Below are 16177 nucleotides of genomic sequence, written 5' to 3' on the forward strand. Positions count from 1 at the left end.
GTATAGAGTGTATTTCTTTAAGTTAAGACTAGTTTAAAGTTATCTTCATTGAAAAGTACAGTGCTTTTCCTTCAAAAATAAGGACATTTCAATGTTACCCCAAACTTTTGAACGGTAGTGTACATTCAGACTCTCACACACATGCACACACATGAAAACAATGCACAGACATTCGACTGTGAAAGAGAGGCGTGAGTGGTTGAGATGTGCCATTTACTTTAAGCGTTTTATTAACAGTAATAAATGTATGCATGGATGCGTGTGTGTGTTATTAGGTTTGAAAAAGTGTGTTACATACTGAAACCATGTATGATTACTGCTTTTGTAAGTTCCATCCATCCATCCATCCATCTTCTTTCCGCTTATCCGGGGTCGGGTCGCGGGGGCAGCAGCCTAAGCAGGGAAATCCAGACTTCCCTCTCCACAGCCACTTCGTCCAGCTCTTCCCGGGGGATCCCGAGGCGTTCCCAGGCCAGCCGAGAGACATAGTCTCTCCAGCGTGTCCTGGGTCTTCCCCGGGGTCTCCTACCGGTGGGACGTGCCCTGAACACCTCACCCGGGAGGCGTCCGGGAGGCATCCTAACTAGATGCCCGAGCCACCTCATCTGGCTCTTCTCAACGCGGAGGAGCAGCGGGTCTACTCCGAGCTCCTCCCGGATGACCGAGCTTCTCACCCTATCTCTAAGGGAGAGCCCAGCCACCCTACGAAGGAAGCTCATTTCGGCCGCTTGTACCCGCGATCTCATTCTTTCGGTCACTACCCAAAGCTCATGACCATAGGTGAGGGTAGGAACGAAGATCGACTGGTAAATCGAGAGCTTCGCCTTTCGGCTCAGCTCTCTCTTCACCACGACGGATCTGTGCAGAGCCCGCATTACTGAAAACGCCGCACCGATCCGCCTGTCGATCTCCCGCTCCATCCTTCCCTCACTCGTGAACAAGATCCCGAGGTACTTGAACTCCTCCACTTGGGGCAGGATCTCATCCCGACCCGAAGGGTGCACTCCACCCTTTTCCGGCTGAGGACCATGGACTCGGATTTGGAGGTGCTGATTCTCATCCCGGCCGCTTCACACTCGGCGGCGAACCGATCCAGTGAGAGTTGGAGGTCACGGTCTGATGAAGCCAACAGGACCACATCATCTGCAAAAAGCAGTGACCCAATCCTGAGGTCACCAAACCGGAACCCCTCAACGCCCTGGCTGCGCCTAGAAATCCTGTCCATAAAAATTATGAACAGGATCGGTGACAAAGGGCAGCCCTGGCGGAGTCCAACCCCCACCGGAAACGAGTCCGACTTACTACCAGCTATGCGGACCAAGCTCTGACACCGGTCGTACAGGGAACGGACGGCCTGTATCAGGGGGTCCGATACCCCCTACTCCCGGAGAACCCCCTACAGGACCCCCCGAGGGACACGGTCGAATGCCTTTTCCAAGTCCACAAAGCACATGTGGACTGGTTGGGCAAACTCCCATGCACCCTCAAGGATCCTGCAGAGGGTGTAGAGCTGGTCCACAGTTCCACGACCCGGACGAAAACCACATTGCTCCTCCTGGATCCGAGGTTCGACTATCCGACGGACCCTCCTCTCCAGTACCCCCGAATAGACCTTACCAGGGAGGCTGAGGAGTGTGATCCCCCTATAGTTGGAACACACCCTCCGGTCCCCCTTCTTAAAAAGAGGGACCACCACCCCAGTTTGCCAATCCAGAGGCACTGCCCCCGATGTCCACGCGATGTTGCAGAGTCGTGTCAACCATGACAGCCCCACAACATCCAGGGCCTTGAGGAACTCCGGGCGGATCTCATCCACCCCCGGGGCCTTGCCACCGAGGAGCTTCTTGACCACCTCGGCGACCTCAGCCCCAGAGATAGGAGAGCCCACACCCGGGTCCCCAGGCCCTGCTTCCTTACCGGGAGGCGTGTCGGTGGGATTGAGGAGGTTTTCGAAGTATTCCTTCCACCGATCCACGACGTCCCGAGTCGAGGTCCTTTTGTAAGTTATGATTTGAAAATGTGCATTCGTCCTGTGTTTATTTTAAGTACGCCTTCCTGTATGTGTGAGAACTATACAAGAACCAGAGCTTCTGATTGGAGCAGAAATTATTAAAAAATGTTCAGGGTATCTGACATTTTTTTCTGTGTTTGGTTTGGATACTCAAACTATTTTTTTATTTTTTTTAAAGGGTGACACTACCCTTCTATTTTCTCTTATTTCTGTTTAACTCTTTTGTTATCTGTACAATATGAATAACATTAATAGGAATCATTTCTCCCCTCAGTCTTGACCACATGTGTCAGTCTAAATGTGCTGTTTCACATCACACATCTTACTGTAAATGTGTACGGATGGTTGAATGTGTGAAATCTCGCCTGCCCACAACTTTCTGACATCAGAATTGGGGAGACAGCTTGTGATCATTTCTGTAACTTACCAAAACAGACAAAGGGACATTCACATCCGCTTCATTTGGAGAAACAATAGGCTTTTCACACCAACTTCAAGTCTGGCTTTTTTGAACAGTGTCAAACAATTCTGTCCTCCAATATGGTGAGACACATTATACAAAGAAGCATAACTTTACCTTATGTTGATCAGGTTCAAGGTTCAGCTTTATTATCATTATACAATACAGGTTTGTTCAATGTATCGGTTGCCACCTTTATGCTACGCGTAGCATTTTTTTTTGTAAACATGAACAAAAATTAAATTTAAGTAGAATACAATAAAAAGAAAACATGTTCAAGATAGTATAATATAAAAAAACGGTATTAATAACACTGACAAAGGAAGAAAAATACTGTATTTACAATGGAAATTGCTGTAAACAGTTATACATATATACACACACACATACAGATCAGTTAAGATCAATAATGGAATTGTTATAATTGTTTTCCATCACAGCATTTTTCAGACATAACATCAATGACAGAAACCAACAACCTCTCCAATCTTTACACTTTAGAATCATATTAGTTATTATTAACTATTTCTATCTACAGTTATTTTACAATCTTACAAGGCATATACATATTCCAAAAATAAATCCCTCATCATCCATTAGATTAAAACAACTGTGGCAACACATTATGGCAATCACATACAGTTAACAAACAATCTTTTATGTTTTGTTTTTCTATTACAGTTTACAGTTTTATTACAGTCTGACACATGTTTAAGCATTTTAACATTAAATACATTGTAGAAAAAAAACTGATTGAACTGAATTGAAACTTGAGTAAAATAAAACTATTACAAGTGACAGGAGTAAAGCTGAACTACGTTTGCTCCCATCAGAAGCAGGTTTACCTTCTGCTCTATTTTCATCGATTTAGCAAAATATATGAAGTAAAAATAACACAGCAGTTTTATCAGCTCATAAAAAAAAGTCTGTAAAAAGTCTGTAAAATAGTTCTCCTCTGGAGTATCATGAAGGTTTTACAGTGAACACAATATACATGAAAAAAACCCATTTGTAATAAAAAAGGTGTAAACATTTCGAACGTAAAGAAACTAGATGTAGATAAAGAAAAACTAAGAATTAGTTTTAAAATTAAAAAAGGCTACATTGTTAATATATTCATTTACAGTATGAACAGGTACAGTAGTAGAGCATGACTGATGCATGTATGCTTTTGCTAATCTATCAAAGTGTCAAGTGAAGCATCAAGTGATCACTACATTACACTTTTTCCCATCACAGAGAGTTTCAGTTGATCTCACACAAAGTCACAGAGCCCTTCTTAAACCAGAAACCTGGGTAGAGGGGTTTTGTGAATTTGGCTTTGAAGGTGTGTATGAGGCTCAGCTCTCCAGATGAGACCCTGTAATAAGTCAGAGTGCCACCTTCCCAATCTAGAAACACTGATATTTTTCGGCAGGGAGGCCCTTTAATATCTTTGGAAACCTTCCCATGCATGGCTTTATATCCGGTCCTCGAGCACAGCAGACTCCAGGACATCTCATTGCATCCTAGGCCACCATTTCTGTCCCATGTTCTTCTACCCACATCTTCATATGCCACTGCAATGCCGACCATCCCACTCCACTCCACCTCCCAGTAGCAGACTCCTGTCAGGCCCTCCTCACACAACACCTGACTCCTCTTAAACCTGCCTTCATTTTCAGGTCGTAACTTCTTCTCCTGCACAATCTCCACAGTTTTCACTCTTCTGTTCCCTTCAGACAGAATGAGCCTTTTGCTTGCTGTGTTTTCATCAAGCCTCAGATCTTCACAATCTGATAGAGAAACAAGGAACATATAATTCAGCATGTTTCATGTATTGCTGGAGTTAAAAGATTGTGAAACATTGAAAATAATTTAAATGAGCCAGACAACAACAACAAAAAACAAGATGTGTCATACAGTATGTCTCAAGAGAAGTTGACATGAATTTGATTTGGATCTGAAAAAAATAAAATCAATTCAATTCAATCATTATTTCAGACCAGTTCGGTCCATAAAAACACACATACAACAAGAAACAACACACAAAGAAACAAAAAAAAACATATCTAAAAGACATAAAAACCCCCTCTCCAGTGCCTCCAAAAACTAGAGAAATAGCAGGTACTGCTCTTTTTAGGCATGACTAAAGCCATAATAATTTCATTTGTAGAGTGCTTCAGCCGCACCATAAAAGTAAACATAAAATTCCTAAGAAGAGCGTCGAAGGTGGGAACATTGCTGTGTACAAACAACTGACTGGCACTCGTCCATCTAGGGAGCTTCAACAAGATTTGCAGTGCATCATTATATGCCACCCGAAGTTTGTTAAATTTAGCCTTACTGTAACGGCACCACAAGTGGGCAGTATACAGTGGAGTACAATAGGCTTTAAACAAAGCAATTTTAACATCATCTGAACACATATAACATTTTCGTGACAGCATATTTGCCTGTGCATACAATTTACAGTACTCTCGCTGTATATCATCATCATCACTCAGGTCATCCCTGATGATGTGACCAAGATATTTCACCTTGTCCACAACAGTCAGTGAATTCTCTGCCAAGAGGAAAGAGGGTAATATTCTCTTCATGTCTGCCTCAGTCTTTATAATCATAACTACACTCTTTTTAGAGTTAAATTTGATATCAAACTGCTTTCCGTAGTCTGAGCAAACTCTAAGAAGTTGCTGCAGACCACCAGAATATGGAGACATGATGACCAAATCATCAGCGTACAGTAGGTGATTAATCAACTTTTTCTCCCACCATACAGCCTGTCCTACACCCTTTAAGCCTTTTAGAGAGCTCATCCATATACAAACTAAACAACATAGGTGACAGAATCCCACCTTGTCTAACCCCATTTGTCACTGGAAAGGTTTCAGTTGTAATGTTACCCCATCTTACCTGCATGGTTTGATGTGGGTACCAGAAATGTAAAACCTGCAATAAATAAAGAGGGGCCCCTCTCTCGTAATTTTGCAAACAATTTCCCATGATTAATGCGATCAAAGGCCTTAGAGGCATCTAGGAAGCACATAAACATGGTAGAGTTTTGTTTTCTATATCTACTGACAGCCTCTTTCATAGCATAAATACACATGTCAGTGCCATGTTTATTTTTAAATCCAAACTGCTCATCAGCGGCGGTTATATATTCCTGTAGCCTATCTAGCAGGATTCTCTCAAGCACTTTTGACAAGACACTGGCCAGAGCAATGGGCCTGTAATTTTCAGTACAGGATATCTTCCATGTGTTGTCTTTAACTACTGGCACCAGCAAAACAGACAGCATAGAGCCAGGTAGTGTGCCATGCATCAACATTCCAGAGAAGCACAAAGAATGTAGAACAGAAACCCTGTAGCTAGAGAATTTCAGATGTTCTGCTGTAATCTGATCAAGGCCACAAGATTTATTTAATGCCAAATTCCCAATAGCATAGCTGACTTCATCAGGCATAATAACCACATTTTCATGGAAAACATCACCAACACAAAAAACATCAAAGGTCACTGTAGTGTCTTCAAAATGACCAACAATCTTTTCTTAAAAACAGATGTCACATGGTAAAACCATCATGTAACTCTTTCAACTAAACTACTAAAATTACAGTGTATACATTATTAAATCCACCAAATGCAGTTTGGTGACAAAAGCACATCATAATCAGCTTAGTGTCTATACTCAAGTGACAAAACATTGTAAACCATAAAAAGACTCACACTTCTTCATCCCTGGCTTTAACCGATGTTCTCCACCATGGTCCAAACTGTACAAAATGAAGAAACAAACAGAAATGTCCAACTTCAGTACAATAGTTAGAAAAAGAAGTCAGAAAAGCCTTTATATTTGCTGTTATTTGTAGTACCTGGAGGGGTATGGAGAGGAGATGGTTCAATCATGGGTCAACTTTACAACTGCTACCTAACAACTGCCTTGGGGGGTGGGGGGGGGGGGGGGGGGGGGGGGGGGGGGGGGGGGGGGGGGGGGGGGGGGGGGGGGGGGGGGGGGGGGGGGGGGGGGGGGGGGGGGTAACCATAAGACCTCCTATAATTACCTACTGTTCCTATACTTCAGAGCAACACTTGTTGCATAGGCTTCGCAGTTGATGCTATCTTTAGAATAGAATAGAATAGAATAGAATAGAATAGAATAGAATAGAATAGAATAGAATAGAATAGATCCTTTATTGTCATTGTCACCAGTACAAGTAAATTAGCACCCTGGCTAACTGTTGGCATGTTCAGTGAGAGGGAGCAGGGCAGCTAAAGTGTTTGGGAGAGATGTTTTTTGTGTGAGTAGCTCAATGTCAAAAACAAAGTGTTGGTAGTATTTAAAATGTTCACTACTAATATAAAAACAAAAACTTAGTGTTTGATTAACCAGCTGGAGCTCTCCTATTTTGTCTAAAAAATTGTTGTTTAAACCACAGAAATTGTGGTTTGAAGAACAATTAGCCTGCATATCAGAGTTGTTTTTTTTCTCCAAAAATAGCTGGATCCTGTGGTTGTAGGCTGAACCTCAAAATGAAATGACTTCAATGAACCACCACTGTCACTGAAGGAATCAGTAGCTTCTAGAAGTGGAGCTCAACCGAGATCACCATTATCAACTTTGCTGCAATACACAATAAGGCTGATAAACACATACACCTTATGTGCAGTGCTTGTATAGGCTAACTTTGTACTGAAATTAACTTCACAGCTTGGACTAGCAACAGACGGAAAGTAGTGTGAAACGATTTTTTAAATTATTTGACTCGAACCTGAACCTAATTCAATGCATTTTTTTGAGTGATATGAATACATGGAAAACAAAGTATTATTCAACAATTTATTTTTTAGTGCAAAATAACAAATCTTTTTAACAGAAATCTGTCGGGACCTGTAATTTTGTTTCTAAATACGGGACAATTCCGTTTTTCAAGGGATGGTTGGCAACCCTATCCTGAAGTGAACAGTCAGAATCAGTGCTGAGTATCACGTCTGTATGAACAATGATGCAACCACTTAGCTTAGCTTATTACAAACTACAAAGTCATGTATGAAACTCTGAATTGGACAGAACTTGATGAGTCACAAGATTTTGTCTTAGTGCAGATGTACAGTAGACCATAACCTGCTCTAGGAGAAATAGCTGCACTCTATTTAGATTTACAAATAGAGATCCTGACATCTTAACATACCAGAGTGTCTTCAGCTTCATATTTGGATCCTCAGCTATAGCAGAGAGCATCTCCACCCCATTTTCTCCAGGGTGATTGTAACTCAGATCCAGGTGTTCCAGGTGGGAGGCTGTGTTGGACCTGAGAGCGGAGGCCAGGAAAGAGCAACCTTCCTCTGTCACCTGGCAACCCGACAGCCTGCAAACCACACACACACAAACACATACACACACACAAACACAGACACAGGCCTTAATTTAAGAGATGATTATGAAAATGTCTCTTTCTGGTTATCAAATATATACACAATGCCATTGTTGACAAATTTAGCATATACATTTTGAGAAACACATTGCTTTGAATTCAGGCATTGCATTTGGCAGAAATATCTAGACAGACAGACAGACAGACAGACCCTAATGTGGAGTAAGTGCCCGGGTGTGTATCCTGATCTATGAAAATAATGGGTGATGCTAAGTACTTTCACAATAAAGGCTAAAGTGTCCCCTAATTGGACGTTCGTCAGACTTTTATTTTCAGCAGCTTTAAATATCTAAACTAAATGTTTGATGATGAATTGTTATCTTTTGATGAACTGTGTTAATTTTTTTTTAAAGGTTTTTTTTGTTATTATTTGAGATATTAACAGTACTTATAGGCCTATTTGGATTGTATTTTGTTACCTGTTACCAGTAAGGTTTTTATTATTTAACAAGAAATATAAGTGTTTTTTTATGAAGACCAAAGAGAAACTGGTATTCACAAGTAAGAAAACCTAATTCAAAAATACATGTGGCAAGTCTTTAAAGAAGCACTCACTTTGTGAGTGTTTACGCTGTACTCCAAAGATGCATATTTAATTTTGTCAAAACATTTACTTAATTGCTCATCTGACTTTTTTGCACTTTGGTATAACTTCAATCTAAACATAGCATTCTCCTATCTCCAATGTTGATATTGTGTTGGTTTTCTGTCGCTCCATAAAACAATCAAATGTATAGCAAATGTTATGTACACTTACTTGAGAGTCACCAGTTTACAACGGAGACTCTTCAGACCATCAGCAAGTTGCTGCACACCTGGATCCAGCAGATCATTATGACTCAGGTCCAGTTTTGTGAGGTTAGCGGAGGTAGAGTTGAGGACTTTGGATGACAGACCTTTGCAGGACTCCTCAGAGAGCTCACACCAACTCAGCCTATGAAACATATTTCTAATCAGACCACCATCAAAGTCATAATGTGCAACTAGTGGAGCTACAAATTTGTAATCCCCCATTCATTTCCAACACTGCTGATTCAGGAAAACCCCAGATAAGAAGATTCTGTTGTGCTGACCAAGTGTGTTTAATAATTTGGCTTGCAGAATCATTAACTACTGAAGTTAGCTGCTAATGGCCCTATTTGTTCCTCTTGGGTTAGATACAGTACTAATAACATGCTGGTTAGTTGTATGTGACTTAGAAACTAGCCAAACAGTGTTAGCTTGCTTTTTAATTGTGTGGGAGCAAGTAAAAAGGGAGGTGGTTCTGGGACTCTGGAAGCCCCTGTGTCCTGTGTCTTGGACCACATGCAATGGAATATGAGTTATCAAGTTGGAGAATGGTGTGGAAAACGTTCCAATTGTGAGATTATTGGATCTGAATAAACAGGGATGGTGACTGGACTGATGACCAGGTAATACAATTCAGAGGAAACTGTCTATCAAGCCAGTGGGTCCAGCCACTATGAATTAGCCTGAGCAGATACGATGTAGATATAAGTTCTGGTTGAGCAATGGGTATCTACTCTTTACTTTTGGCAAGTGTACAACTCACAGGCATTTAACAACATTAGGTCAAAGTCAGAGGGCTAATGTCAGAGGGCTCAATAGATTTGTGACAGCATAACTTAAAACCTCCTGTAGGGCCTAAAAAAGGTACACAAAGTGAGGTACATTTACCATTTGTATTCATAAAACATGAAGCCTACTTGTTGCCATGTAAAGATTTATATTTAATGCTGTATGTAGCAACATAAAATCATATTTGCAAGAGAGATATTTCTTTAATTACTTACAAAGTAGTTTTAGAGACCTTGACCACCGGCAACATTCCTAGAAGAACGCTCTCTGATTTCTTGTACTTTTTCAGATCAAACACATCAAGGTTCTCATCTGATGTCAGCAGCACAAAAGTCAGAGCTGACCACTGGGAGGCAGAGAAATGTTCAAATGCCTGTGTTTTTGAGTGGAGGTACTTTTTGACTTCTTCCACAAGAGAGTGGTCATTGAGCTCATTCAGACAGTAAAAAAGATTGAGGTTTTTGTCTGCATCACTGATCTCTTCCCTGATCTTCTCTTTGATGTACCCAATTGTTTCCTTGTTGGTCTTGTTGTTATTTTCTGTCTTGTTCAGCAGGTCTTGCAGTAGACTCTGATTAGTCTCAAGAGAAAGTCCAAGAAGGAAGCGGAGAAACAGATCCCAGTCTCCATTTTCATTTTCCAAAGCCTTGTCCACTGCTGTCTTGTAAATGTCTGATGCAGGCGGGTCTGCAACAGCTAAAGCAGGTTCGGCAAGCAGGTTTTCACCTTTGTTATTGAATGTGTGAAAGACATAAAAAGCTGCCAGGAACTCTTGAATGCTTAAGTGTACAAAGCAGTACATTTTCTGTTGGTACAGCCCACAGTCTTCTCGTTTAATCTGGACCAATAATCCTGAGAAAACTGCAGTTTCTGCATCAATCTCACACTCTTTCAGGTGTTCTTCAGTGAAGAGAAGGTTTCCTTTTTCTAGCTCTTCTAAAGCTAGTTTACCCAAAGATAGGATTGTTTCCTTGTTCCTTTTATTCCAGCATGAATCTGTCTCACCTCCACCGTATTTCACATTTGCCTGTCTGCACTGCAACCGAAGAAAGTATATGTACATGTCAGTCAGAGTCTTGGGCATCCCCTCTTCTTGGTTTCGGCTCACAAAGTCCTCCAGAACCTTTGCAGTGATCCAACAGAAGACTGGGATGTGACACATGATATAGATGCTCCTTGATTTCTTCACATGCGAGATGATTCTTTCAGCCAGATCTTTATCTCTGAATCTCTTCCTGAAGTACTCCTCCTTCTGCTCATCATTGAATCCTCGTACTTCTGTAACTCGGTCAACTATTTTAGCAGGGATTTGGTTAGATGCTGCAGGTCGGGAGGTGATCCAGATTTGAGCTTTTGGAAGAAGGTTTCCCTGGATGAGGTTTGTCAGCAGGACATTCACTGATGTTGGCTTTCTCACATCTGTCCACTTTACATGGTCTTGGTCCTTTTTGCTGAAGTCAAGATCAAGGCGACATTCATCAAGGCCATCCAGGACAATCAGGATTTTGTACTTATCATAGTCGCTTATTTCTGATGTCTTCATAGCGGGGAAGAACTGATGAATGAGATCCTCAAAACTATGTTCTTTGTCTTTTCTCAAATTCAGCTCCCGGAAAGGAAGTGGAAATGTATAGTATATGTCTGTGTTGCCTGTACCCTCAGCCCAGTCCAGCATGTACTTCATTGAGGCAAATGTTTTTCCAATGCCTGCCACTCCAATTGTTAGCACAGTCCTGATGAGTGTATTTTCTCCAGATGCAGGTTTGAAGATGTCACAATATTTAATGGGTGTTTCTTCTTTCACTTGTTTAAGATTTGCATCTTGAACCTGTCTGGTTTCACTCTGACGATTGACATCTCCCCTCTCACCTTCTATGATGAAGAGATCTGTGTAGATGTCATTCAGTAGGGCAGATGTTTCCTGCTTATCAATCCACTCAGACACACGTTTAAATAGCTCCTCGAGCTGAGATTTGAGTTTCCGTTTACTTGTGATGTCAGGCCTCTCTGTAAGGAAAACATTTTACAGTTATTGTAAACAGAAATGATCCAACAGTTGTGACTTAATGTTTAGGACACAATCTTCATACAGGGTTAAGTGGTTGTTGATTTGTTCAGTATACAACATTTAAAACATGATTTAAATGTAGTAGTTAAATGAAGTAGTAAAGTTGCCATGCTACCCTGTTTGAGACTGCCATGGTAGTGATCTGAGCAAATGGACTCATGCATCCTTCATGTTGTTTTGTAATTTTTCTGGTGTTTAAACATTCAAGAATCAGCTGAGAAAGTAGTTCTAAAAGTAATTATTATCTTGTTACTAATCACTCAACAGCGGCCCCATCAAAGGTACTACTACACATTTTAGGATTTATATATCAACAAGGACTCCCCAAACTCCCAAAAACTGGGGTGAAATATTTTTTTCTTCAAAAAACTATAATTCATGCCATAGAGGGTTAGGGAGGCAAACAGCACACGTGAAACTTTTCCCCCCACCAAGTTTGGAGGCTCATCACTGGGCGACAGAGACCTTCACCTCCGTGTTCAATCGAACACAATAATGGATTGGAAGGTTAAGGATTCATTTATTTTTGTATTCCATTGCCCCATGTACAGTGACTTGAGGGATCAATAGTCTGAATAGAGCCAATCAATGAATCCCAATTTGTTTTTGCTGTCTTAAACTGACATGTTGGCTTTTTAATTTGTAAATTTAATGTGGAATTTTAGTTTTGACAATTTCATAGAAAATCTATGGCAGCTAAGACACAGAACACTTGACACGCAATGGGCCTCCAGAAGAAGCCATATATGAACAAATTCCCTCCTATTTTCATTCATATCTACGATTTGTTCTTTTTTAGTTGTTTACTAGCCTTATTTTTCCTTGTGCCTCAGGATCACCTTCACCTTATACTTAGCCTGCCAGAAATCTAATCCCACTTCATCCTGCCCACACCAGTACCACTCTTTCGCCCGCCATTCTACCAGCAGCTCACTTCCCCCCTGACCTCAGCCTCCATCAGAATAAACCCAGAAATAAACACTTCTTTACTCATTATCCCGCTCTGTAGCTGTGTCCCAATTCAGGGGCTGCATCCTTCGAAGGACCCGGCCTTCAAAGGCGACTCCTTCTGAGGTGCCTCTGAAGGCCACATCAACCGTTGTTAAATGGGACGGTCTAGCCTTCGGAGAATTTCCTGGTTGCGTCACCAGATGTTCCTGCCCTTACCGTTACGTCACGATTTCTGAAGCCCAGGCCCGCGAAAGTAAGAGAGAAAGAGCAAAAAGAAGTGCATTCGAAAGAGCCTTCGAATTGGGACAGCCTTCGCGCGAAGTTGTGACATAATCGGCCTTCAAATGTGTTCAAATTCGTTCAGGATGCAGCCCCTGAATTGGGACACAGCTTGTGTCCTGTTCTTGAGCCAAACTCTTGTTCATAACACCAATGATTACTGGGATTGTCACTCATATCTAAATCCGCCACTGGTAGTTCGTTTGTATTACAATAATCCTCATCAATAAAATTAAATTTCTTATTTAATGACAGTTTTGAGTATTTTTGGATATTTGTCGGCCAGTGTTTGCTTTGAATGTGATTGTACTTATTTATGAAGCTTTGACAGCCTTCATCTACTTTTATACACTTACCTCGTATTTGTGTCTTTCTGTCCACAAATTCATCAGGCAGCTTTTCAGGAGCTGAAGGTCTGGAGGTGATCCAGAGCTGAGCAGAAGGAAGCAGGTTCCCTCTGATGAGGTTTGTCAGTAGCACATCCACTGAGGCTGGCTCTCTGATATCTGTCACGGTCTCTTTGTTGTCAAAGTCAAGAGGAAGTTCAAAAGCGTCCAAACCATCCAAAACAAAGACAATTTTGAAATGTTCATAGTTGGAGATTACAGAGTCTTTGGTTTCCTTAAAACAATCATTTAGAAGTCCCAACAAACTGACTTTTTGCTCTTTTGTCAAATTTAGCTCTGACAGTCTGAGAGGAAATATAACCTCTAGATCACCCTTGGCTTTGCCAACAAGTACCCCCTTCAACCAAGTGAAAAATGAAGACTTGTCATTTTGAGCCCACTCATGTGTGAATTTCTGTACATGGAAGGATTTTCCAACACCAGCTTCTCCAGTGGTCAGCACGATTCTAACTGTTTGATCTTTTTCACATTTGAAGATTTCAGATATTGAATTCACTCGTGTCACTGATTTCACCACAGTCTGTCCATTTTTCTCTTCAGCATTGACCTCAACACTTCTGTCTTCTTTCAGGATGTGCTCTGTGTTTTTCTGGTTTGGATGATTTATATCTTCTTTGTGAGGGTTTTCCTGAGATCTTTTCTTCAGGTTTGATACCAGCTGCTGCCGCCGCTTCAAAGTCTCTGAATAGACAAAGCAAAGTTAAGCAGATTAATAGGCACTAAGGCACTTTACACATAGAGCAGGTCTAAACCGTCTCCTTCAAGTGATAATTATTAACAATACATGCTGACTGAGTAAATGATCTTTAACAATGATTAGTCGATTAATTGATTAGTCAATTGATAGTAAATTCATCAGCAACAATTCTAATAATCGATTAATTGTTTCAGACCAAACAGTGATAAACCTTTTCACTGTTTTTTTGAAATTTTATAATTTCTTAATCAAGAATATTAACTGAACAATTAATTAATTCATAATCAAAATTATTATTTGCAATCATATGTTAAAGTGATAGTTTTGAACAAAGTAGGATAAATTCATTCACAGTGAACCAGTGTTAAAAAAAACATTTCACTCTGGGTTTTCTAATTCAAAAAATCTAAGTAAAATTTTAAAATATTTGAAATAATAGTTTATTTATTATTAAATGTAATAATAAATAAATAATTTAATCAAAATTATATTCCCAGTGTGACCAAAATAATTACATGATACAGATCATGAAATGTGAGTGATTAAAAAGAGCCATGAAAAATGTTACTATCATAATTTCATACCTTTACATTGTGTCACTTTGTGGATATATCGTGTAGGAATCTTGTCAACTCCTGAAGGTTGAGAGATTATCCAGAGATGAGCAGAGGGAAGCAAATTCCCTTTGATGAGGTTTGTCAGCAGCACATCCATCGAGGCTGGCTCTTTCATATCAGACAGATCCTTGTTGTTTTCAAAGTCAAGAGGAAGTTCACATTCTTCCAATCGATCAAGGACAAAGACTATTTTACATTCATCATAGTAGCAAAGTACTGGTTGTTTCATGCTAATGAATAAATGAAGTAAATCCTCCATGCTTTGATCTTTGTCTCTTTTTGATTTCAACTTACTGAAACAGAGTGGGACTACCAGGTCTATGTTTTTGTTGGATTTCCCTTTTGCCCAGTCAACCATGAACAGCCTTGTTTGAAATGTTTTTCCAATGCCAGCCTCTCCCACCGTTAGCACTGTTCTCTCTTTGTTTTTCTTTAAAAGACCGACTACTGCGTCGTATTTAATCTGTACAGGTTTATCTTCATCTTCCCTGTTTTTATCAGATTTTATCTCATAGAGTTCTGTGTCAGTCTCACGTTGATGCTGTTCCTTTTCATACTGATCAAGGCTTTTCTTCTTCAGGTGAGCTCTGACTTTGTCTTTTGCATCTTTCTCTGTAGGGAGAAAACATAGAAAAATGTAATATTAGAAACTTCACAAACCAAGTTTCAGTTCTCATTTAATAACACTTAGTATTTTTTTATATTTGTTGGACAATATTTGCTTTGACTTTGATAGCAAATGTATTTATGAAGCTTTGGCAGCCTTCATCTACTTTTATACACTTACCTCGTATTTGTGTCTTCCTGTCCACAAATTCATCAGGCAACCTTTCAGCAGCTGAAGGTCTGGAAGTGATCCAGAGCTGAGCAGAAGGAAGCAGGTTTCCTCTGATGAGGCTTGTCAGTAGCACATCCACTGAGGCTGGCTCTCTGATATCTGTCACGGTCTCATTGTTGTCAAAGTCAAGAGGAAGTTCACAGGCGTCCAAACCATCCAAAACAAAGACAACTTTTAAATGTTCATAGTTGGAGATTACAGAGTCTTTGGTTTCCTTGAAGAACCTATTTAGAAGTTCCAACATACTGACTTTCTGCTTTTTTATCGAATTCAGCTCTGACAGTCTGAGAGGAAATATAACCTCTACATCATCTTTGGCTTTGCCGGATGTTGCATTTTTGAACAGAGTGAAAATTGAAGAGTTGTTGTCATTATTAGCCCACTCTCGTGTGAACTTCTGTACATGGAAGGATTTTCCAATACCAGGTTTTCCAGTGGTCAGCACGGTTCTAACTGTTTGATCTTTTTTACATTTTAAGATTTCAGATATTGAATTCACTTGTGTCACTGATTTCACCACAGTCTGTCCATTTTTCGTTTCATCATTGACGTCATTACTTCTGTTATCTTTCATGATGTGTTCTGTGTTTTTCTGGTTAAGATGATTTTCAACATGAGCGCTTTCTTGAAATCTTTTCTTCAGGTCTGAAACCAGCTGCTGCTGCCGCTTCAATGTCTCTGAATACACAAAACAAAGTTAAGCAAATTAATAATTCATTATTAATAATCAACAATAAATGCTGCATGAATAAGTTATCTACAACAATGATTAGTAAATATATCAATCAGCCAATCAACATGAATCATTAACTATTCATTCATAATTAATGGTTTCAAGCCATTTTTAAGAAATA

At 40.3% G+C, this 16177-nt stretch overlaps 1 protein-coding gene across 1 annotated transcript in view; it reads right to left on the bottom strand.

Annotated features, from left to right (window-relative positions):
- LOC133987311 (NLR family CARD domain-containing protein 3-like) overlaps positions 1-13555 on the bottom strand; it is a 36825-nt gene extending 23270 nt beyond the window's left edge. Inside the window, exons 1-5 of the mRNA XM_062426628.1 lie at positions 13552-13555; positions 13121-13375; positions 9682-11473; positions 8646-8822; positions 7646-7822 (exon numbers count right to left, since the gene is read on the bottom strand). Of these exons, the coding sequence (XP_062282612.1) occupies positions 7646-7822; positions 8646-8822; positions 9682-11473; positions 13121-13375; positions 13552-13555 (2405 nt within the window). The remainder of the gene's footprint in view (positions 1-7645; positions 7823-8645; positions 8823-9681; positions 11474-13120; positions 13376-13551) is intronic.
- Positions 13556-16177: the final 2622 nt, after the last annotated feature.

This window comes from Scomber scombrus, chromosome 10, assembly GCF_963691925.1.
Source record: "Scomber scombrus chromosome 10, fScoSco1.1, whole genome shotgun sequence".
NCBI lineage: Eukaryota > Metazoa > Chordata > Actinopteri > Scombriformes > Scombridae > Scomber > Scomber scombrus.